The sequence below is a fragment of the Corapipo altera genome, unplaced genomic scaffold, assembly GCF_003945725.1.
Source record: "Corapipo altera isolate COAL_440 unplaced genomic scaffold, ASM394572v1 61242, whole genome shotgun sequence".
NCBI classification, from domain to species: Eukaryota; Metazoa; Chordata; class Aves; order Passeriformes; family Pipridae; genus Corapipo; species Corapipo altera.
The window spans coordinates 636,724-662,232 of record NW_020885007.1 but is presented as its reverse complement, the minus strand read 5'-3'; the positions used below and the strand labels follow the sequence as shown (position 1 = coordinate 662,232).

Here is a 25,509-nt window from a genome sequence, read left to right as displayed (position 1 = left end):
CCGAGGGCGAGTCAAATGGTGACTATCCCTTCGCTGTAAAATTATAGTGAGAATTTTTCTTCTCTCGGTGTGACCCGGGCACATCAGACCCGTTGAAAGGTTTCCTGGTGTGGGCTGGACCTGTTGAAAGGTTCTCTGGTACCTGGACCTGTTGAAAGGTTTACCAGGAGAGAGTCAAACCAGCCCTCAGAGGGTTAAGGGAGAGAAAGACATTAACCTAAGCTGGGTTAATGACTGAGGCAAAGGGGATGACACCCCAGGTTGAGTTATATGGGGATTATTCCCTCCTGATAGTTATCCTTGGTTTAGAACTGTTTTTTGTGGGTGCTGTCTTAGGCGTGTTCCTTAGAGTAGTGCAAAAGCAAAAATCAGCTATTCAGAAATCTGTAAGTGAAGTGATAAAATCTTTCCAAGAGTCAATGAGAACTTTGCAGGACCAGCTAGAAAAAGAGGCTATTCAAAAATCTACTGGTGAGGTGATAAGGTCTCTTCAAGAGACAATGAAGGCATTACAGGAGCAATTAGGGAAAGAATGCCTGCAGTTAACTGCTGAGCGTCAGGCACTGGAGAAAGAGAGAGATTAACTCATTGCTTCAGTCAGCCCTTGAAGATGAGGAGGAACAAAATGAAAGGCTTAAAAAGATACTGGAAATGAAAAATTGTGAATTGCGAGACATTAATTCAAAATACCCTAAACCGGTAGATGTTAACAAATCCCTGTACCCCTCTGGGGAATTAGAAGAGTTGAAGCAAAGTTACCCGGAGGACGAGGTAATACATATGCGTCCCCTCATTAAAACCGAAACAACTGGCCAGGGGGCAGAGCGGCAAACTACCACACGAATTACCCCGTACACGGGGGAAGCACTGGCCAAAATTCAAGAAAAATACAGTCGTAAGGCCAGTGAATCAGAGACTGAATATGTGTGGAGGGTGTCCCTTACAGGAGGGGATCGGATTTTGTTAAGTGAAGATGAGGCCAGAGGATTTTGGGGCCCAGGGGTCTTCCTGACCACAGATGATAACCGAGCACCGTGGCCGCTGACCCAGAGAGCTGCTTACTGGGCAGGCGGGTTAGACCCTATAGAAAGGGGAGATCCTCACACAATTAAAACACCCACAATTGGCCACATTGTCGAAAGCGTACAAAAAGCTGCATGCCTCCAATTAATCCATACAAGATTGTTGGACTCGCAGCGGCATTCCCCTATGGAACTCGAAGCGGATCCACAGAGATTTCCCACCCTGATAAGAGGCCTGCCTGATGCACTAAAAACTCATGCTAAACAACTACAAGAGCGCATAATGACAACCCCCAGGCCCAGAAGAAGGGGTGCTCCACTGGGGATGACCTGGTTAGAGGTAGCCCAAGAATTGGTAACTACTGGTCAACAGTTGGGGGTCTCTGATACAAGTAGTGTTAAGCAAAAAACAGATATCAGAAGGGTAGGAGAGATCCGAAAACCACCTTTGCCAGGTAATCATCAGCAAAATGCGACACCTGGTGAGCGAACAAGGTACAGTTTGTGGGTGGAGGGTATCGAGAAAGGAATTCCTCGAGAAGTGATGGATAAACTACCCACAGCTAATTTGGAACACTTGATAAAGCAGTGGGATAAGATCAAAGAGCATGAGTCACGCCCTGGGGGCAACCCCCCCAGGAATCCAACACTGTGGTTCCCTCAGCCCCACCAGAAATCAGTTTAACCAATCCCGAGTTGGGAAATGGGGCTTGCCGCTCCCAGTAAGTGAGCCGGGGAGCGGTCAGTGGGTTTATATGAGAAGGCTCACAGAAAACAACCAGGGAGATATGGTGATGACTTTTCCTCTCGGCCCTTTTAAATCTTTGGTTACATTCGTGGTGGACACGGGTGCACAGGTCTCAGCACTCCAAACTGAAGCTGCTACCCAGTGTGGCATTAAGCCAGACAAAAAAAAAATATGGGTAATTGACGCTTTTGGCAAATCCCAACCCCAATACACTGCTCGAGTAAAATGCTGGTTACCGGGAGATGAGACAGCCACAGAAACGATCATGATTGTGGGGCCACTACCAGCTAACATCCTGGGGTTAGATTTATTAAAGGGTCGAGCCTGGACAGATGCCAGAGGGAGAGAATGGGTGTTTGGTCTCCCATCCCTCTCTGTCCGTCTGTTACAAACCGCTCCAAGTCTGCCTCCTTCCAAAATAACAAACGTGAAACCCTACCCGCTTCCTTTAGGGGCACGTGAAGGAATTGCCCCAGTAATTGCAGAACTGCAAGAGCAAGGAGTGGTCGTCCCTACACACTCACCATACAATTCCCCTGTATGGCCTGTTCGCAAACCTAATGGAAATTGGAGGCTTACAGTAGATTATCGATGGCTCAACTCTAACAGTGGCCCCCTGACAGCTGCAGTACCTAACATAGCTGAGCTGATTGTTACAATTCAGGAGCAGGCCCATCCAATTCTTGCAACTATTGATGTCAAAGATATGTTTTTTATGGTTCCCTTACAGGAGGCAGACCGAGATCGTTTTGCTTTTACCTGGGAGGGTAATCAATATACCTTTACTCGTCTACCTCAGGGATACCGACACTCCCCTACCCTGGTCCATCACGCACTCGCACAGGAGCTAGCTCAAATTACTCCTGAAGAAGGAACTAAGATATATCAGTATATTGATGATATATTAATTGGTGGCTCTGATGTCATACCAGTGAGCCAGACCCAGAAAAATATTATCACTCACCTAGAAAGTCTAGGGCTCCAAATTCCCACAGAAAAAATACAGCTTGCCTCCTCCGAAGTAAAATTCCTAGGTATATGGTGGAAAGGAGGAGCAGTGTGCATCCCTCCTGAAACCTTAAACACCCTAGAGCAAGTAAAGATGCCAGAGAGTAAAAGAGAGCTCCAACATGTTTTGGGTTTGTTGGTTTTTTGGAGAAAACATGTGCCAGATTTCTCCATTATCGCTCGTCCCCTGTATGACCTGACACGAAAAAAAACAACATGGGAGTGGACTCCCATGCATGAAGAAGCCCTAAAATTACTAATCTTTGAAGCTAATGTATACCAAACTCTGGGGCCCATACATCCCACCGATCCACTCCAAATTGAATGGGGATTTGCAATCCACAGTCTGTCCATACATATGTGGCAGCGGGGACCTGAAGGTCCCACTCGCCCCATTGGTTTTCATTCTCGCAGCCTAAAAGATGTTAAAAAACGATACTCTGCTTGGGAAAAAGGCCTGTTTGTGGTCTGTTTAGCCCTGCAGGAAGCAGAGAAGACAATTCGACACCAATCAATCATCCTGCGAGGGCCTTTTAAGGTTTTAAAGCAGGGGTAGCTCAGAGAGAAATAGTCCGGAGATGGTATGCACAAATTGATCATTACTATCACTCTCGTCAAATAACTGAAGGAGCTCCAAAAATACTCCAAATACAAGAACAATCTTGTAAGCTACCTGATTCAAACCCTCCTCCTTCCTGTATAAAACCTGCTCCCGCTTTTGAACCTCACTTAAAAAATGTTTGGTTTACAGACGCTTCTGCCAGACGAGAAGGAAAAGTGTGGAAATATCGAGCCGTGGCCCTACATGTTGATTCAGGGAACAGGATAGTGACAGAAGGAGAAGGGAGTGCTCAGGTCGGGGAGTTAGTAGCAGTATGGAGTGTATTTACCAGAGAAGCAGACACTGAAGGAGACACATACATTTACACAGATTCCTATGCAGTATTCAAAGGATGTACAGAGTGGCTCCCTTTTTGGGAACAAAATCAATGGGAAGTGAATCAAATATCAGTGTGGCAACAAGAAAAATGGAAAGAGATCCTAAACATAGCTAAACAAAAAACATTCCTTGTGGGATGGGTTGCTGCACACCAAACAGATAACAACCCTGCTCATCTGTTAAACAATCAAGTAGACTCACTGACACGGTTAGCTAAGATAACAATAGAGGGAGAGGGACAAAATTGGGAACGTCTGTTAGAATGGTTACATGTAAAAAGAGACCACTCAGGAAACAGAGATCTGTTTAAAGAAGCAATCAGTAGAGGGTGGCCAGTTACCAGGGAGTTGTGCAACACAGTGATCTCTGCCTGTAGTCTATGCCGCACCAGGTTGAAAGATCATGATCCACTGAAAGATCCACCCCTGCACCTGAGGGATAACAAGGGATTGTGGGATACCTGGCAAGTAGACTACATTGGTCCTTTCAGAATTTCTTATGGAAAACAATACATCCTGGTTGGGGTAGAGATAATATCAGGACTAACCTTGGCTGAAGCTGTGCGACGAGCCACGGGAGAGAATACTGTGAAAACTCTAAAACTCTGGTTCAGTTATCTACCCAAACCAAAGTCTATCCAATCAGACAATGGGAGCCATTTCACTGCCGGGGTGGTACAAGAATGGGCCCGAGAAGAGGGAATTCAATGGATCTTCCACACTCCATATTATCCACAAGCAAATGGTATTGTGGAACGTACCAATGGGCTCCTAAAGCGAGCCATAAAACCTCATAACCCTGAATGGGCCTCCAGAGTTTCTGATGCAGTAACCAAAATCAATAGCCGATGGGGAATAAATGGTTGCCCTCGAATTACAGCATTCTGCCCCGAACCCCCCCACTATTGTACTGAGGGAAAACAAAAGTAAAGATCCTGTAAAACCACTCCATTATCCAGGCCAACCCGTATTAGTAAATCTACCCTCTGTGGGACAGGTGCCACTCACTCTAAAAACCCCGGTTAACCCTCATACATGGGTAGCCACGGATGCTCATGAGAAGGACCATCGAATAAACACTCGATGGATTCTTCCTTCTTTTTAACAATCGGTCCGTAATGGGCCAGATTTGTTCCTTTTGCAGAAACCTACCAGCAGAAGAGATCACACCACGTGAGACTGATAAAGCCTTCTACTGCTGCTATTATTAGTTACAACATGAAGTGACAACAGAACTGAAGAGTTATACTGTTGGTTTGGTTTTTTTTACCACATTGGTTGTTTGCATGTGTCTTATCTTAAAAATGTTATGATCCTAATAGTTTTGAACCTACCACAAACATTGTGTTTGTGTTCCCCTGCTCCCAAAATTACTTGTATTAAGGATTGTTAACTTGTTTGTGTAGTTTTCTGAGATGTTTTGTTAGTTTAATTTTTGCCAAGTTTATTTTGTCTTTTAAATATCTAAACTCAACCAAATATAACCTGGGAGTTAGTACAAGTATTCATGCATATTTGAAATCATACAAATATGTATTATATACATTAGCCTTCTGCCTTGAGAGGCATTGAATTTCATATTTGGTTAAATTTAACAAATAGAACTAAATTTAGGCCCAAAGAGAACATAAGAAAGCCTTTTACCAGCTCCCAAGTAACTCAATGTTTTTGATGTATAATTTCAAGTATGTGTATATGTTTGTAACCTTATCAATGTTAAGAAATTTGATTGTAACCTATTACTCACCCTGATTAATCACGGGGTGGAGAGAGAGTAGCTAATACAAATTAGCTTACTATTTTATTATAAAGTTTTTTTTTGAGAGAGGAGAATTGCAGTGCATTGGGGCTATCTCTTCCTTTCCTTTACTCTTCTGTCTTCCTGTCCACTATCTGAGAAGCACCGCCCACAAAGAAGATTCACAGAGAAAAAAAAAAATCATTGAATGCATAAATCACGGGGTGGTGTCAGAGACTGAAACAGTTAATGATTTATGCATTCTAAGAGACTTCTGCAGGCTTCTGACTTTCTGATGGGCAACTGGGCCCATCCCCCCCGCTCTTCCAGTGCAGAAGATGTCAAGCCCCGAAAAGGCGGGAAGAGCCGAGTTTACCACCCCCCTCCACATGAACTCCGCGCCAAAAAGGGGGACACCACCCTATGAAAACAACTCCCCGCCCTGGGGGAGGTGCTAAGGATATGGATTTTGACTGGTGACTTTGGGGCTTTGGCGGGGTTTTTGTTTTTTCCTTCTTCCCCCCCACCACCTGCGGATCAAGACATCGCTGGATCCAGTGGGCGGTGATTATCTCATCTTCTTTTTTCTTGCTCTCCCTTACTCTTACCCTGTCTTTCTCTCCCCTATGCATTTTTCTTCTCCCCAGAAAGGTTATGACAACACCCAAAATGTTAACAGACCTATTGATACAAAACTGTTAAAATAAATCTTGTCAATATATGTTTTCAAACACCGATTATTTAGTGTCGTTTCGCTTTAATCCACCCCAAAGGAATTATTGATAAAATCTGGGTTACCCCTCCGCCCCTTTTCCTGGGGCGGGTCGTAACAACTTCCACCAGGTTATTTCAAAAGGAGGACTTCCAAGCACTAACAGTACACAAGAAGACAAGCATACAAGAAAAACAGAGTTCCAGAATACCTCCTTTCTGAGAAGTCCACCTCTGCTGTCTCATGTTATCTCTTCTATTCTATGTGGTATAGACAGATGTTTCCCATGAGGTCAGTTGGAGGCCTTGGTGCAAGTGTAAGCCTGCTGGCTTTATTTGGGCCCTCAACCTGTCAGAATGAAATGGTTAATAGCTTAAACATTGTTAAGATCACCAAAAGACTTTTATTCACTGTAGCAAACTGCAAAGAAACAGCTGCTCATCTACCAAAGCCCACCCCTCCCTGAATATGCCTGCTAATTTGGACTGAGAAAGGACTTTGAGATAAGTTGGTACTATTGTCCAACTATCCCAGGTCAAAGGAGAAGAATGTACCCACAAGTATGAGACTGAACTGCTAACATTCCTCTACCTGCAGTAACTGCCCAAGTGCTGTAAGATACTGGTGCTAATGGCTCAAACAATTGGATGGCTGCTTTGCTAGTGATACACAGACTGACCTCTCAGGTGCAGAAGGGTGTGCATACCTGAAGCTACAAACTGTATTTCCAGATAAGGGAAGAGGCTGATAAGAGGCAAATCCTACAAGGTGGGAAAGTCCTTCTTTTCATGTCAATATCCTCCCTTACATGATGACTCAGCTGTGAAAACCCCTCTGGGGAGCATCAAAGTTATTCACACTTAGCCTGAGCTATTCATCTTGGATGATGGACCATAAAGGGCCTTGATTGATTCAACTGTGCTGAAGTAAGACAGCTGCAACATCTTAGAAGGTGTCAAAGACTCATGAAATTTCCATCACATCATCCAGAGGAGGTACAGGGGATGTTTCAACCTAGCCTTTGCACAATATAAACCCCATGAAAGGGGAGTTTTGGAGACTCTTCCCCCCCATACTTGACATAGTCTGCAACCACCGAGAAGATCAGAAGAAGAGGACCAATGGGATGGGAATCTATGGAGTGGTGATATCTTTTTTCCTACTTAATCTGTTTCTCTGACACTCTCTTCCCCCCCCCCCCCGCCTCTTTCCACTATATCTCTCTCCTTCCTTGAACCTCTCCTTTACTGTTAAATAAAATCTGTACTATTGACTTCAGAATATTGTCTCATTTGCACCTTAATTAGGGCAGAGACATCTCTCTAATAATTTTAATAATCAGATCATAACACAACCATATGCCTAAAGAAAGGAGGATGACTGAATTACCAGTGATTTCATAGACCAACTTCTATATGAACATCTGAGGAGAAGTTTTGTGGACAATTAATGCTAGAGATGATTCTCTAGTCACACAACAAATCTTGTTGATTCAAAGGTAAACTTTCAGGATTCCAAAATTTTCCAGGAGTTGTTCACAATGGTAGCCAAAACTTGCATTTTGAGGCAAAGATTATCAGAGAGAACTGCCTGTTTGATATCCTCAGCTACATCCAGGTTTGCTCTTCCAATTTAATGTCAGCATGGTGAAGCTGTCAAAGCTGCTGCAGAAGATGCCAGTTTTGTTTAATTCATATGCACTGTAGTATCTTTGCTTGACTTTCTACATGTTGTGATACAATGTGTTCTGAACTTTCTTGCAATACTCCTCTCCCTAACTTCATCTGAGAATCAGCATATGCACATGGAAGCTGTGGGCTTAGTTGGGCCCTCAGCTGTAAATTTTTCAGGCTTGCCTTGTAGAATTCAGAGAAAATTTGATGTTGATGGTTGTGAGACACTGGATTCAAATCTCACTGAATTATATATTCATATGGGTTGGAACCAACTCACTGTGAGTGTGTGTGTGGGGGGGAAGGGCTGGGCCTAAGCCTGCAGGCACATGATAAGACCTGCTGAGAGCACATGGCAGAGCTGGCAAGCACATAGCCTGCAGCTAACATGGCCATGGGAGCCATGTGGCTGGGCTGTCTGTCAAGGAAGGCCTGCCTGGTAGCCTGCCCACACCATGCCCCCTGGAGCCTGTGATTGGCTACAGCATGCCTCACTCTGGCCAGGAGGACACTGAGTGGTCAATAATCTGGATGTCCTGCCTGGGAGGCATGACCAAACAATATAAAAGCGGGAGCACAAGGTTTCATGTGGAGCTTTTTCTTCTGGCTGCCTTTGTGGGAGCCATCAGATTTTAGTGGTAACTATTTTTCTCTCCTCTCTCCTTCTCTCTTTCTTTCTTCCTTCTTTCTTTACTCTTTTAATCTGTTTTCTTCCTCTTGTGGATAACTTAAAACCAATTAATTGTGTTTTGCTAAAGCTAGTATATTAATTATTTTATGGTGGGTGTTTTTGTGCTGGGTATTTTAGTGAAATGGTTTTCTTTGGTTATGTTATCCCTGTTTGCCAAAATATCTATTTTTCTCACTAAATTAAAAGAAATTCTCTTAGAGAAAGCATAGTAGTGTTTTCTCCGGACATGAACTCAAGGTAATAATGAACCAAAGGCTTTTTAAAAGTCTTACATAAAAGTAACCACTCTGGGCAGCTTGTGGCTTAAAATCTGACACGTTACAATAGTAGCTGTGTTCTAGTGCTACCTAAATCTCAGCAGAAGGAAAGGATGCTAAGTAAACTACTAACTTTAATATCCATCCAGGCAACCATCTCATACAAGTAGTATAGTCTGGATTTGACTTCTAGAATATCTTGGGCTTGGGAGAGCAGTACTTGGTTCCCCCTTTTTTGTTTTGACATGCAGGGTTCACTGCAAAGAGGGCCAGGACCCAGACTTCTTGTCTTCGGCCTTATCTGATGTGCTTCCAGAGGACTTAGAACTCTAAAAACAGACAAATTATTAAAAAATCTGCTATTGATGCTGACATATTACCGAATACACTGGCCACTGTACACGTGGCCTGCACTGAATGGGCCAATGCAGCAGTAGCCATGGCTGTGATAGCTGCCATGATTACTGCAGAGATGATAAAAGCAATTAGCTATCCAATGAGGATTTCTTGGTTGTGTTAACAGTTTCATTAATTTACTGTATCCTGCATCATCCTCCCAGCTTCTGATTAGGTTCACTGGGAGCCACAGTTCGGCTCTTCTGTGCATGGGAATTATTAATGATAAATTGAGAGTAGATACACTTTGATTTGTGATACAACTAAAATAATAAAGATTACTTACAGTGATGTCAAAGGTTTTGTTAGTCACATGAATCACAATGTCAGGTGCGGCCAAGAAGGCATATGAGTGAGAGATACACACCATGACTGAGTCATTATACCAGTTAGTAAGAGTTAGTAGACACAGTGAATTATCCCATGATTAAGGACGGGGTGGGAGAAGCCCCTGCAGGAGGTAAATTACCATGATTAAAGGCAGGAGAGAGAACCCCCCTGCTGGAGGGAGATTACTATGAGTAAAGGTAGATGACAGACCCCTCACCAGAGGTCCTAAAGCCCCCATCAGTGGGGGATATAAACAGGCCGATCAGCAGAGCAGATAGAAACGGCAGGTAATACATTTTCCTTCTCCCCAAAGAGATCATCCAACAAGTCTAAAAGAGTGTATTTTCAAGGTGTCCAAATTTAAATATAATATTGCCATCATTGTCCCTTTGTCCCTATATCAGACTCTGTTGCTCTCAACAGTTGCAAAGCATGCACAAAAGTAAATGTTCCAATTGCTCATCTGTAACCTTATGTCCTGCTGCATTCAGTATCCATTGCAAAATCTTCAAATAAAGTCTGTGTTCTTGGGAAATTCCCTGCCCCAGTATTACTAGATGACTCCACAGATTCCTGTCCCACAGGCTCCGCTAACGGGATGAAATGCTGGCACTTACCACCTCCATTGAGTCATGGGCGCTGAAAAAGGGTCCTGTAATGCAAGGTCGCATGTCGAGGTCACCAGAAATGGCAAATATGGGCATTGAGAAGAAATGGAGCCGCACACCACCCAGAGTTTGATTTCAGGATTTGTTCGCCAATCCTTTTCAGAGTTCCCCTTTTATCAGGGTTCCTTTGTAAACAGCACCTGGTGTTGACATTCAGTTAACCAGAATTCCCAGGATCTTGCTAAACTGGTGTTTTGACTCCACACATTCACACTCGTATCATGTTTGACTGTTTTCAGCCATAGGAAAGACATGCACAGCATGCAGACCGTTAAGCCATGTTCCACTTTGAGAACACAGCACTCTATCAAAAACACCAGTCAAGGCCAAAACACTCCGTTTTGATCCTAATTAACTGAATGCAGGTGCTGCTGGCTTAACTTGTTCCCACACTCAGTCTCTCTGATGCTGAAGTTTCTCACTGTTACCATCCTGAGAAAATGTTGTTATTGTCTATGCATCAGTCCAGTTCCTGCTATTCAAAGAATAAAACTAAGATATCTTTATCAACAGAGAAGTTGTTTTGGACCCTGTGAATTTTGTTGCTGCTCTAGGATTCTACAGTAATCACTGGCTTTGAACTGCTGGGAGTAAGGCAGGGGTTATGGTTTCATGGAAGCAGAACAAAGCACATGCGCGCTGATGTTCAAAAGATTCCCAACTCTGTATTGTGAGACAGTAGGACCCATGTTGACAATAACCTTTGGAGCACAGTAACTGGCATGCGTCCTGATTTAGCCTTGGATAGAGTTCATTTTCTTCTCAGTAGCTGGTACAGTGCTGTGTTTTTGATTTAGTATGAGAATAATGTTGGGAACACACTGATGTTTTGGTTGTTGCTAAGTAATGCTTACCTTAAGTCAAGGATTTTTCATTTTCCCATGCTCCGCCAGTGAGGAGGTGCACAAAATGGGAGGGAGCATAGCTGAGACATCTGACCCAAACTGACCAAAGGGATATTCCATAGCATAGAATGTCACGCTCAGTATATAAACTGGGGGGAGTTGGCTGGGATGGGCCGATCACTGCTCGGGGACTGGCTGGGCATCAGTCAGCAATTGTATTTTCTTTTGAAAAAACAACTTGTTTTTCTTGAGTCTTAGTCATCTCTCACCCTCTCAATTTAATTGCAATTATTATTATTGTCATTATTATCATCATTAGTAGTAATAGTAGTAAAGTATTTTATTTTGTTTCAATTATTATAGTGTTCTTATCTCATCCCATGGGTTTTACCTTTTTCTGATTCTCTTCCCCATCCCACTTTCTTCTGTAGTTGGTGTATGACCCTGTCACTGTTAGTCACGTTTGTGTATATATAAATGAAAAACTAGATTTGTGCAATGCAAAAGCTTAAAAATAAATTCTGCTTCTTGTTTTATCGCATGTTTTTCAGTGAGTATGGCATATGCAACAGGGGGAAGGAAACGGTGGAACTTAAAATGGATCGTGAGAGGCATTGCTTTAGGGAACAAAGAAATACACTTGTGAGACAAAAGACAACTTCACTAGTTCTGATCTTATTAGCCTACGTGGATGCTTTAAAGGACTCTTTTTTAGACTTGCTGACTATTCAATGACTACTTGTAATTGCAGAGATGCCCCTCTCCTTTTGCTCCTTTTACAGAATGTATGCCAATATATGGTTTTGTAATTTTAGCTGTGATTGAATTAGAAATTGTTCCCTAGTTGCACGTTTGTCTCAGTGTGCAGAGATACTTCTTTGTAATACTGGCATTTTCAAATATTGAGTAGTCTTTTGTAAAAAATCAAAAAAACAGAACCCCATTTTTAACACTATTGCTTTTTTTTTCAGGCAATAATTAATAGCACTATCACCCCCAACATGACATTTACAAAAACATCCCAGAAGTTTGGCCAATGGGCAGACAGTAGGGCAAATACGGTCTATGGCTTGGGATTTTCATCTGAACATCACCTTTCAAAAGTAAGTATGACTAATGACAACTATTTGGCCAATCAAATACTTTTGCTGTTTGTATCTTGACTCAGTGCTCACTACTGTTGTTATTTTAAAATAGTTTACAATAATTGTTCTGTATCCATCCTTATAATGTAAAAAGACAAGACTACTGTTATAACACTTGCCTATGAATTTTCTTTTAACTGATTGAGGAAAGTAGGGAGATTCGGGTTATCAGTGTACACTGTTAATTCTTTCTAGGTATTCATTTGTTAGGTTGTTAAGTTTCTCTTCCTTAAAGTTGTTTTTCCATAACAGTTTTTCATTATAGAATTTAAAGGAGTAGACTATGTAGTGTTTCTTCTGTGTTTAGATCTCCTAGAAAACAACTGTTGATAGTCTTCTGATGCATTTTTGTCTTTTAAGCCACATTCACTTCCACTTTTTTGCTGTGTAGTGCATCAAATTACAGATATTTCAACATATGCAAGCTTAAAATAAAGCTAGTGAGAAAAATATTCAATGTCAAAGAAAACTACATTTTCTTGTTGGAATACAAAAGTTAACAGTTTTACTAAAGAAACTCAGTTCCCTATGAGTGTTTTTTGTGGTCTACTTGTGCAGGAGGGAAGTCCACCTTAATCCAAGGAAAGCAGTAACTCCTTTTACTTAAAGTGATGGTATGGTTCCTGTGAGCACACTTTCTACAATCTCTATTGTTATTGATACCCCTTTGGTAGATGAGTCCAGGAACCTGTAAAAGCCAGTGGTGTTGTTCTCCAGATGAGGAATTCCATTTTCAGTTTAAAAATATGTTTCTACATTAAGCAGAGAATTTTCATATTTGAAATATAAAAGATCTGGAAACCCCAATGCAATAAAAATGAATGTATAATAACTGCTTGAGTAAGGAATAATGATTAGCTTTTTATTAAAAACCCCTAAATAAACAAAAAAATCATACTGGCCCTTTTGAGAAAGTAATTGTCACTGTCCAAGGCTAATCATGGGCCTGTCAGAAAGCCATTAAAAAGAGAACCAGTGCATCTTCTTTATTTGGACAGCATGATACAATTTTAAAACTTCTTCCTTTCATAATCTGATAGCTTTCATTTCTATGAAGCAGCACACCCCCAGGAAATTCTGAGTGACATTGAGTATATGCATGTGCATTTGTACACATCATTGCTTCGGTGAACTTAAAAACTTTGTCATTTATTAAAATTGATGCGTATGTCCTAGAGGCGCTTGCCAACATGCTAATAACTTTTTTTTAATATTTCAAAAGATTTAGTATAAATCCTCATTTAGTTTACCTCTCATATATTAACTTGTTTTTCTTAGTCATGGAATGTTTCTTTGAAGGCAAAGTATCATGCTGTAGTCATGCATAGCCTGTGTTTGCCTGCCTTCCAACACTGGTTTGTCCTTGTCAGTGAAAATATTTTGATTTTTTCATCTGTCCTTTCCTTCACTTTTTCCTTGCTCTCCCCGAGTGATACTTACTTCCTTCTTAATTACAGTTGTTTCAATCCCATTTTTTTGCTGCCCTCAAACTGATGTCTAAGAGTTTTTAGTATGCCCTTGGCTCAAAACTTTATATTGTCGTAAAAAAAATAATCTGAAAAGCTATGGTATTTTGTCTTAAGTACATGTTTGATCAGCAGTTAGATTGCTGTGATTTATGAAGAATACACAGATTTGTTGAGAAAATTTCCAAGTCATGGACCTTTTCAGAAGCTTATGGTGATGAATCTTCAGGACCTTTTCAGCAAACTGTTTCCCTTGCATTATATCTTAATTATAAAATTGTGATTTTCATGTGAATTAAAGTTGCTGATCAATGCTACTAAAATTCATAACGGCAAAACTTTTTGTGTTATTGTGAAATTAACAAGCATATTTGATGGAGGGAAAATAAACTTTTGTTTAGATTATAGTCTATTCAGTCACCAGAGCTGGTAGATATATTCGTCTTGGAATCAGAAAAACTGAATTAGAAACCCTGGATCTGCTGTGTAGCTTCAGAGAAATCACGTCTTCTCTTTCTTCTCTTGTGTCTCTGCTCAGATTACTAACTCTCACTTCTGTGCACTGGCACTATAGTCAGGTTTACCAGTGCTCTTCAGTACACCTAGCATTGTAGGACATGAAATCTAATAAGGTACTACTGGATATTAGTAATAGTGCTAGCAAATAATATGTGTTAATGGTTTTGTTCAGAAACAGGTTGTTTCTAGAAGTTACCTAAAAGTTGATTCTGGAACTTCTTTTCTGTATTTGGTTTATCAAAGTCCCTAAGTGAACAGCCATTTTGTATGTAATTTGTTTTGCAGCAGTGTCTCTGGGCCCAAATGAAATATTTCAATTTCCAGGGAGCAAAAAACTTAGTCTAATCTGTGTCTGATATCAACAGGTTACTGAAGCAAATAATCAGAGATAATAAAAGTCATGTCTTCTAATAAGCTGGTTATTCTCAGATCATTGTCTGCTTCGCTATGTGTCTTATTTTAACAAGATTACAACTTAAAAATTAAGAAACTTCAGGTGGAAGTGCAGTCCCGAAAGCAGAATACCTCACTCTGAGATGGGTCAGTCTCTCTCTTTCAGTCGTCCTCTGTGAGGTGTCCCATGGGGAAAAAAAGCTACCTCTCAGGAAAAGAGAAGGAGGTGGCTGAAACCGGGCTCCCTGCTCTGTCCAGTCCGCCCAGGTGGTAACTAAGCTGTTCTTGAAATGGGTCCCATTATCTGACTCAATTAGCTCTGGGGTACCGTGTTGCCATAGGACCCAGGATGGTATTTTGGGCAGTGGCGTGGGGCACTGGATGCATCTCCAGCCATCCAGTGGTGACTTCCACCATGGTAAGCACATAGCGCTTACCTTGGCAGGTTTGTGACAGTGTGATATAATCAACCTGCCAGACCTCCCCATATCTATACTTACTTCAACGTCCACCATACCACAGGGGCTTCAGTCTCTTAGCCTGTTCAATGGCAGTGCATGTCTCGCAGTCATGGATAATCTGGGAAATAGTGTCCATGGTTAAGTCCACCCCTTGGTCTCATGCCCATCTATAGGTGGAATCTCTGCCCTGATGACCTGAGGCAACATGGGCCCACCGTGCTAGGAACAACTCTCCTTTGTGCTGCCAGTCCAGATCCACCTGTGACACCTTGACTTGTGCAGCTCAGTCTGCCTGTTCATTGTTGCAATGTTCCTCATTGGCTCGGCCTTTGGGCACATGGGCATCTACGTGGCAGACTCTCACAATCAGCTTCTCTACCCGGGTAGCAATGTCTTGCCACATATCAGCGGCCCAGATGGGTTTCCCTTTACATTTCCAATTGGCATTCTTCCATCTGTCCAACCACCCCCACAGAGCATTGGCCACCATCCACAAGTCAGTGCAGAGGTAAAGCTTTGACCACTTCTTGTTCAGCAATGTCCAACGCCAACTGGACAGCTTTGAGCTCTGCAAATTGGCTTGATTCCCCTTCTCCTTCAGTAGCTTCTGCAACTTGTTGGGTGGGGCTCCATACAGCTGCTTTCCATTTACATTTCATCCCTACAATGCGACAGGAACCATCAGTAAAAAGGGCATAGCGTGTTTCTTCTTCTGGTAGTTGATTGTATGGTGGGGCTTCCTCAGCCCGTACCACCTGCTCTCCTTCCTCTTCATCTGCTAGACCGAAGTGCTCACCTTCAGGCCAATTCATGATGATTTCTAGGATCCCAGGGTGATTCGGATTTCCAATATGGGCACACTGCGTGATCAGAGCGATCCACTTACTCCATGTAGCATCAGTGGCATGATGCATAGAGGGTGCCTTTCCCTTGAACATCCAGCTCAGCACCGGTAATCGAGGTGCTAGGAGGAGCTGTTCTTCTGTGCCAATCACCTCTGAGGCAGCTTGTACTCCTTCATAAGCTGCTAAGATCTCCTTCTCTGTTGGGGTGTAGTTGGCTTCAGATCCTCTGTAGCTTTGGCTCCAGAATCCAAATGGACGGCCTCAGGTCTCACCAGGCATCTTTTGCCAGAGGCTCCAGGAAGGACCATTATCCCTGGCTGCAGAATAGAGTTCATTCTTCACATCTGGCCCCATCCTGATTGGCCCAAGGGCTACAGTGTGGGCAATATCCTGCCTAATCTGTTCAAACGCTTGCTGCTGTTCGGGGCCCCAATGGAAATCTTGCAGGTTACCAGATAGAGAGGGCTTACAATTTGGCTGTACTCAGGGATGTGCATCCTCCAGAAACCTGTGGCACCCAGGAAGGCTTGCGCTTCCTTCTTGCTGGTCAGTGGGCCCATTGCTGTGATCTTATCAATGACTTCTGTCAGGATCTGATGACGTCCATCTTGCCACTTCACCCCCAGGAACTGGATCTCTCGGGCAGGTCCCTTGACCTTTCTCTGCTTGATGGCAAAACCAGCTCCCAGGCGAATCTGGATGATTTTCTCTCCTTTCTCAAAAACCTCCTCTACTGTGTCGCCCCATACAATGATGTCATCAATGTACTGCAGGTGTTCTGGAGCCTCACCCTTGATGCCAAAACCAGCAGAAAATAACTGCTCAGAGACAAAATTTGGTCTTTAAGCAGCAAATGGAATTTATTTCGAGCAACATTGGGGTGCTAGGCAGCTATCGCTGCACAAACTAGCTCCGAAGTTCTCAGTGAAAAGTCAGGTAATTTATACAGTTTTGGTGAGAGATTACAATATTTTACATGAATATTCATTAAAATTACATCATCTAGTTATAATATTCATATTAGGCAGGGTTCAGGCAGAACTTGAGGCGGAGTCATCCTTTTGGGCAGATTTCTGGGGATTGTTCCTGTTTCTTCAACCTCATGAGGGTTGTTTCTTTTTTCTTCTTCGTCATGAACTTTCCAACTCTTCCTGACTACATGCTAAAGTCTTGCTAAAAACCCCTTTACTCAGCTCTTCACCCCCCCCAAATGTCCATCCTATTTAATTTATGACTACTAGGCCAACCTTTTTGTTATCTTTCATTAGAATAGAGCATACTAAGCGCAGGCAGGCCTCTCGGAGCCTGGTACCTTCTCTCCCTTAACTAATCTCATTAACACATGTTCTCTGTCTGTCATTTTAACCTAAATGCAGCATTCCTCAGAGTGGGATCTGTGAACTTCTCAGAGCAGGATCCCAGCATCTAAAAATCCTTGCTCTGTTTCATTTCCCCCCCTTTCTCAGGACTTATGAATTCTTTCATCAAGTTCTAAAGACAAAGGGTTTCAGTAAGTGTCCATCATTGCCCACATTGTTTGTGTTCTCTTTACTATAATACTCAACTTATACCACAGGTAGATGTTCAAGAAAGATAATATGATCATTCCTCCCAATATAACTAGCATGGGATGTATCAGAAAATTAAATACTCTAGGAGAGTATCCTACTAGGATGTCCCACCAATGATGTTCTGTATCAGCTAAAATAGACTTTATATTTTCGGAGTCATGTTTCACTTGCCACAGCATGCGTTGGGTTGTTCTGTTTACTTCTTGGACTAGCTTTTCTAAATCCAGGTGTTTAAGCATTGCTTTAAAAAGATCAATATTCATGCCTATCTGTAATTTAGGTATATCATGATACAAAGTATAATTTATTCTAATCAATTGTTGAGTTGTTACTGGTGCAACATAATTAAAATCGCAACCTACAGTCTTAGTGAAATTACATACACAAAAATTAGTACCATTAGTTATTTCATGACAATTATCTATAGTAATATTAACACAAGCAGTTCTAACACATACACATCCATTTCCTACATAAAATACTTGTGTCTGGGCTTTAGTGTGTGAGAACATTTCAAAGGTACATGTACTTTCTTCGTTATCTAAACGCACATCTTCATTTTCTATTACTGCATTTTCACAGATGTATCCTAACTGTTCTCTGGGAATACAGGCCTCGGTGCTGATCGATTGCCACTTGCCTTTGGTCTGATCATAACTTACCCAAACACTATGACCTAAGGGTCTGACAATGACATTTTGGTGTATAGCTCCCAAGGTTAGAACAGGAAAGATCGCCTGTTCTTGTGCTGCACTAATAGTGAGCACATATGCTTCAATTGGTTCATGTTGTGGATTGTAGGTGAAATTCACTAATTGCCACCAGGCTTGATCTTTTTCAGACTGAGTAGTGGAATCCTCTCTCGCTATTAATTCTCTAATTTCTTGGGGTAATATCCCTGATGTTCCTTCTCTGAGTTTTCCTGCAGCTATAGATTGTACCCATTGTTGAGTCTGGATACATTGGATTGCAAGTGCAACTTTTTTACTAATACTTCCAGTGTAGTTTGCTACCAATGTTAATAATTTGACAGTTAGAGATTGGGTTTCTGCCAATGTGATCATAGATGATTTCAAAGGGAATTTGAGTTTTCCTAAATCAGAAGTGACAGCACTGAGTTTGTTAATTAATACTTCTTGATCTATAGTATTTAATACACCTAACCCTGTGCCAACTCACCCAGGTATATCTCTTTGTTTCCTGGTATGGTAGGATCTAGTTGCCAGACAAGCATTCCATCCTTTAAGACTTTGCTGTATATAAGGCTGGCAACTTTTCTGTATGTGGGATATATTCACTTGGACATTTATTTGAACTCTTTTCAGTGAATATGTAGGATCTAGTAATAGCTTTTCTTCATTGGATTGTCTAATTACATGAGGTACAATAAAGGTTAAGTTATGTATACTTTCACAGTTTGGAGAGGGAGTTGTGAGCGCCTCAGTAACTGGTTCGGGAGTCGTTTCAATAGATGCTTTAGTAGTAACTCTTTTTAAGTCTGATAAAAAATGTTTTGGAAGCACCTTTATCTTTGCTCATCCATGAGCACTGAACTGAAACTGATTGATCTAACAGTAACTTCATCTCACACTGGGCTTTATCCTGCTCGTTTTCTTGAGTATCGTCCCATAGACAAGAAATTGGACCCTTTCTTTCAAGCCAAACCTCATTACTTGCGTTGTCTGTTTGACTAAATATAAGTGACTGGTTCGTCATGGAGGTTACTGTCAGCTTGACCTGTTTTGTATTTTGTGTTAAAGTATTAACACCTTTGCACCCTATTTGTATTTCATCATCCAATTTTCCTATTATGATATCTAATGAGTCCTGGGCTTTATTCCAGTCTTGTTGTGTATATGGCCTGTTATTATGTAGCACATAAATGGCTAAGATTGGCCTAGGCTCTAGATCAGCTGAGGGATGTATCCCCACCCAGGGGAATGATTCTATAATTTGGGCACTCGACCATGGCCACTCTAGAGTAGGAGCTTGGGATAAGGTTATACTTATCAAAAGTCCAAGAATCAGCATTGTTTTTAGGTCCATGGTTCAGTTCTCCTAAAGAGCTTTCTTCACCGTCTTCTGGAGTTCTTTTGACTCCGGAGTAGTGGATCCAGGTTGACCGTTCTTTTACCCGGACTGCTGTGAAGGTGGTCAGCAACACCTGGAAGGGTCCTTCCCCCTTTTCTTGCAGAAGTTCTCCTAAAAGATTCTTAACATATACCCAATCACCGGGACTGAATGGATGTAGTTTACAATCAGGCTGTTTTGGTTGGTGTTCTAACACCACTGTAGCATTTTTATCAAATTGTTTTCCTACAGCTATAACATAATCATACAGATATTGATTGCCTATTTGATCTACTGCCTCACTATTTACAATCTGCATCGCATAGGGTCTACCATATAAAATCTCAAATGGACTCAATTTTTCTTTTGATCTTGGTTTGACCCTCAATCTGATCAGAGCAATAGGTAAAGCCTGATGCCACTGAAAATTTGTTTCTTGGCATATTTTAGTAATTTGTTGTTTAATGAGATGGTTCATTTTTTCTACTTGCCCACTCGCTTGGGATCTGTAGGGCATATGCAATTGCCATTTGATTTTCAATGCTTTACTTACTGCTTGTATAACCTTTGCGCAAAAATGTGAACCCCTGTCTGAAGATATGCTCCTTGGCACTCCAAATCATGGTATAATATCGTTTAACAGAACTTTGATCACTTCTCTTTCTTTATTTGTTTTTCATGGGAAAGCTTCAGGCCATCCAGAAAATGTATCTGTCAAAACTAAGAGATATCTGTACCCCCCTTTTCTTGGTAATTCAGAGAAATCAATTTGCCAAACTTCACCTGGGAATTTTCCTTTGTTTATTGCCCCTTGTTGTATTTTGTTCCCAGTATTTGGGTTATTTTTCAGGCAACGCTCACATCGAGATGTAACCTGTTTTATTGCAGTAAATAATTTTGGTCCTGCCACTCTAGTTTTTAAATGTTGATAGAGTGGATCTAAGCCCCAATGAGTCTTGTCATGTTCCGCTTTTACAAATTGCCATACCATTTTTCTTGGCAATACTAGCTGTCCCGTTTTCAGCTGGCCCCACCCATTGTCCAATAGCTTACCTCCATTTTTATGTATCCACTTATGATCTGCCTCTTGGTATTCTGGCTGGAAATCTGTGTCTAGCTTTTCTGGCACTAAAGCTACTATTGTTAATTCTCCGCTTCTTGCGGCAGCTAATTTAGCTTCTGCATCAGCTTTCCTGATGCCTATTTCTGGAACCGTGTTACCTTTCAGGTGTCCTTTACAGTGCATTATAGCCACCTGTGTTGGGAGTTGGACGGTTTCTAACAGTTGGAGAATCTCTTCCACATGCTTTACAGCTTTTCCTTGGTCAGTCAATAGCCCCCGTTCTTTCCATATTGCGCCGTGGGCGTGTACAACAGAGAAGGTATACTTGGAATCTGTCCAGACGTTTATTCACTTCCCTTTTGCCAGTTCGAGAGCTCGGATAAGAGCTATCAGTTCTGCTTTCTGGGCTGAAGTTCCTGTAGGTAAAGGGTTTGACTCAATTACCTTTTCTGTTGTAGTAACTGCATAACCAACCATCCTTACGCCTTGCTTCATGAAACTGCTGCCATCCGAAAACCAGTCGTCTGCATCTTGAAGCGATTCTTCTTTAAGGTCTGGGCAACTGGAGCATACTGCTTCAGTGGTTTCCAGGCAGTCATGCTCAAGCAGTTCGGCTGACATCCTTCCTTCTAGGAATGAAGCTGGATTGACAATGTTAGTCACCTGAATGGTCACATCATCTGATTCGGCCAGGATCGCCTGGTATTTCAGGAACCGGGAAGGTGATAACCAATGGTTACCCTTTTGCTCCAGTACTGCTGATACGGTATGGGACACTAACACAGTAATTTTCTGCCCCATTTTAAGTTTCCTGACTTCTGTATTTACAACCACTGCAGCTACTGCTCTCAGGCAGGTGGGCCATCCTTTGCTCACCTCGTCCAACTGTTTGGAAAAGTAGGCTACTGCTCTTTTGTATGGCCCCAGCTGCTGAGCCAGGACCCCTAAAGCCATCCCTTGATGTTCATGAGAGAACAGCCAAAAGGGCTTTGTTACGTCGGGCAAACCCAGCGCCAGAGCCCTCATGAGTTCTTGCTTTAGTCGTTTGAAGGCTTTGTCTGCTTCAGGGGTCCAAATTATTTTAATTTTGGTTGTTTTCAGCAGTTCGTACAAAGGCCTTGCAAGTACCCCGTACTGATATATCCATAAACGGCACTAACCTGTCATTCCTAGAAAGGCTTGTAGGTCTCTCACCATTTCTGGTCTGGGTGTTTGGCAGATTGCTTCTTTCCTCGCTGTTCCTAGAGACCGCTGTCCTCCAGACACTTCGTATCCCAGGTACACCACTTTCTCTTGCACCAACTGGGCTTTCTGTTGGGAAACTCAGTAACCATTTAAACCTAAAATATTTAAGAGAGAGATTGTCCATTGTACACTTTCCCCTTCTGTTTCTGTTGCTATCAATAAGTCATCTACATACTGCAGAAGAGCACCATCTCCTGGCAGCTGTTCCCATTGTTCTAATTCTTTGGCCAATTGATTACCAAACAAAGTAGGCAAGTTTTTGAACCCCTGAGGTAAAACAGTTCAGGTTAATTGCATCTTTCTTCCGCTACTGACTGATTCCCATTCGAATGCAAATATCTTTTGGCTCTCTGGGGCCAAGGGGAGACAGAAAAAATGTGTCTTTTAAATCTAATACTGTAAACCAAATCAAATTGTCTTTTAATTTTGTCAAAAGTGTATAGGGATTGGCCACTACGGGATAAATCGTTTTTGCTATTTCATTTACAGCCCTTGAATCTTGAACTAGTCTATAGGCCTGTGGTGGGGGGAAAACAGTTTTCCCCCTGCAGTTATAAAACGGTAAAACCCCAGGGGGTGGTAACCCTTGAAGTTTTGAGGTTTTAGCCAATGAACGCTTCTGCAAAATATAAACATATCACAACCAGAATGGAAGAGAAGGAAGGTTGTAGTTTGGTTGTAGAAGAAGGTAACCATGTTCTGAGGCCACGAGGAAGAAGGGGCAAGAGCCCCTCTGGGTGGCCACGACCCCCCAACTGGGGTCATAGAAACTCAGAAACAGTGTTAAACTGAACTGAGCTCTGTGACTGAGAGGCTGGAAGTTTTTCTTCCCTCCACCGTGAGTGAGCAGAGACAGAGCAGCGGCAGAAGCAGCATCCAGAGACTGTGGCTAGGAGCCAAAAGATAAGAAAGCAACAGCATGCAGCTGAACAAGGAAGACACGGAGTTGTTCAAGAGAGAAAGAGAGCCAGCAGCAGAGAGACAGAGTTGGGGTAAGAACTGAACTAAAAGACCCCAGACTCCTTTGAGACCCCTCCTGGAAAGGAGGAAGATGATGGACTCTTACTTGAAAGAGCCTTGGAGTGCTACAGCACTTGCAGAAAGGAGCTGAAGAGCTCTGAGAGGAATGCGGAGAGGGTGACCTTGGATTCCCCCCCCCGCTGCTTGAGGCAGAGCACAGGAGCTCTGCAAAAGGGGCTTAGATCCCTTGAAGAGAAGGACTGTCGCGAAGACCCCTGAGCTTCGTGATATGACGTGGTGATAGCGCCCCTTTGTCCTGGGAAACACAGCCCACGGAAGACCCCTCACTTGGAGACGACGGGGCCGAGGGGGCTTGGATACCCCCCTCGTGTGTGCTGGCAGAGATCCAGTCACGACTGCTGCATGCATGAGAAGAGGATGGATGACTGCTACCCTAGAGAAACTGTTGCTCTGAGAGTGGAAAGGATCTTTCCTTCTTTCCTCCTGGACTTTTATTTGGAGGGGAGAAGAGATTTGATCCATTGTAAATACTTATGTCATGGTAGAGATAGCTAAGATTGTATATAATGTATTGTAGTATTTATTTGTACAGTCATTGTAATATATTCCCTTTCCCCCCATTTTGAGTCTGGTGTGTTTGTCTGGAAAAAAAACCATCTCTCATTGAGTTGAGATGTGGGAGGGGGGGCTTAGACTAAGGAATTAGATTTTGAGGTTCTCAAACCATGACAAGGCCCCATTTGGTTTCTTGACTGGGAGAACTGGGGTGTTAAAATCTGATTCACACTCTATTAAGAGCCTTAATTTCAAAAAGTTTTCAATTAAAGGTTCAATTCCTTTTCTGTCTTCTAGTCTCAATGGATATTGTTTTCTGGCTACTGGTTTTGCTCCTGGCAGTAGTTCTATTTGAATGGGGATTGCTTGTTTTGATCTGCCAGGTATATCGGTAGCCCACACTAAGGGATATACCTGATTCAATATTTGACTGATCTTTTGATTGCTTTGCTCTGATTCTATGCAGCTCATGGCCAAACTCAGGGCTGTTATTAGTTGTTCTTCATTGACCTGAAATTCAAATTTACCTTTGTCAATTTTAATCATAGCTCCCAGGTTTTCTAATAAATCTCTCCCCAGCAAAGGCTTCGGGGAATTAGGCAAATATAAAACTTGATGAACTCCCATTTGTTTCCCAATTTTGTACCTGAGGGGTTTCAGAAAGAAAGCTTTTTCTGGTTGACCTGTTACTCCTATAACTTGAAAAAATTTACCACTTTTAAGTACTAGTTCTTGATTCAAAACCGAAAATGTAGTTCCAGTGTCAATTAGAAAATTTCATTCTTTTTCATTTCCCCCTAGCCCAATTTTGACCAATGGATCCGCCAGGGGTAAATCCATCGGTCCCCCTCATTCTGCATTCTGATGAGCGATGACAGTTCCTCCTGAGTTCTTATTTGCCAACTTAGGACAGTCTCATTTCCAATGGCCTGTTTGTACACAACAGGAACACTGATTTTGTCCTATTCTTGGCTGCTGGGGGGGGGGAAGCCTCCTCTTCCCCTTGTAGTCTGGCCTCTGCCCTGACCCTTTGTGTCTGGTCCTGAGGAATTCGGATTTTGGGTCATAGCAGCCACTATTACCCTTGCTAATTTTTTATCTTCCCTTTTCTCTCTGTTGTTATATACTTTCCAAGCTTCATTCATTAGCATAAGTCTTTACTGACAGGATGATCTATTTTCTGTAACTTTTTTCTAATATCACGATTGCTTTGTCCCATTAGGAACCCTACTAGTTGTAGTTTACCTTCTTCTGATGCTGGGTCTAGGGTAGTGTATTTTCTCATAGCATCTCTAAGTCTGTCTAAAAATGCTGTGGCGGTTTCGTCTCATCCCTGTCTCACTTCATACAAAGCTGCCCAATTTACTGCTTTAGGTATGGTGTAACGTGGGATCTTTATATGATAAAGAAATGCAGACCACTCTCCGATGAGGTGGAAATCAAAGAGGCTTTATTCAAACTTGGCGCTCCCTTTTATCCCCTAAAACCATGTGACCTTGTGACCAATGGAGTCATCTGTCCTGGCGCATGTCCCTTGGCTTCTCTGCCCTCGGTGCATCCCCCTGCACCTCTGGGACACACCTCCTACATCACCTCCTTCTCAATTTTTTAAGAAGGTCATGAAAACAGTGCAAAAACAACAGTGCAAACAATCAGAACAGTACATTGTAAACTACCGAAGCTTGCAATGACCCAGCACATTGCTTGCTTTGGTCTCTTATACATCTATTGTAAACCTTTTAAAACTTTCTTATATTTCTAAAGGGTAGTGCAACTTGGAGAAATAACTTTATTAACCTAAGGGCTTTAGCCCAACCGTGCATACTTATAATCTTTATTAATCTGAGGGTTTAAATAACTGGGGAGTTCAACTTTATTACAAAAACAGGCTATGCTTAGTAAAACTAAATTCTCTTAAAGTGACCATGTGGCAGAGGTAGTGTTATTTTTGTGAGGTGTTTGGTGTTTAAGGCATTTGTCCAGTCAAACAACTCTCTTATTCATTCACACACGCATTCACTGATGGCCGTCATTCCATTCATCATACACACATTCATGGATTTTTATAGACTGCTTTTTGCCACACTGGTCGTTCTTAAATGTAAACCTGAAATGTAAACATAACTTTTTTATAACTTCTGCGTTACTCTGGTTCTTGTTGCTGTGGT

The 25,509-nt window shown here is 42.2% G+C and overlaps 1 protein-coding gene across 1 annotated transcript in view; it reads left to right on the top strand.

The window, feature by feature from the left end:
- The window catches only part of LOC113958804 (homer protein homolog 1-like), a 149,506-nt gene that overhangs the window by 12,153 nt on the left and 111,844 nt on the right, over positions 1-25,509 (top strand). The window contains exon 3 of the mRNA XM_027667343.1: positions 11,999-12,130. Within this exon, the coding sequence (XP_027523144.1) occupies positions 11,999-12,130 (132 nt within the window). The remainder of the gene's footprint in view (positions 1-11,998; positions 12,131-25,509) is intronic.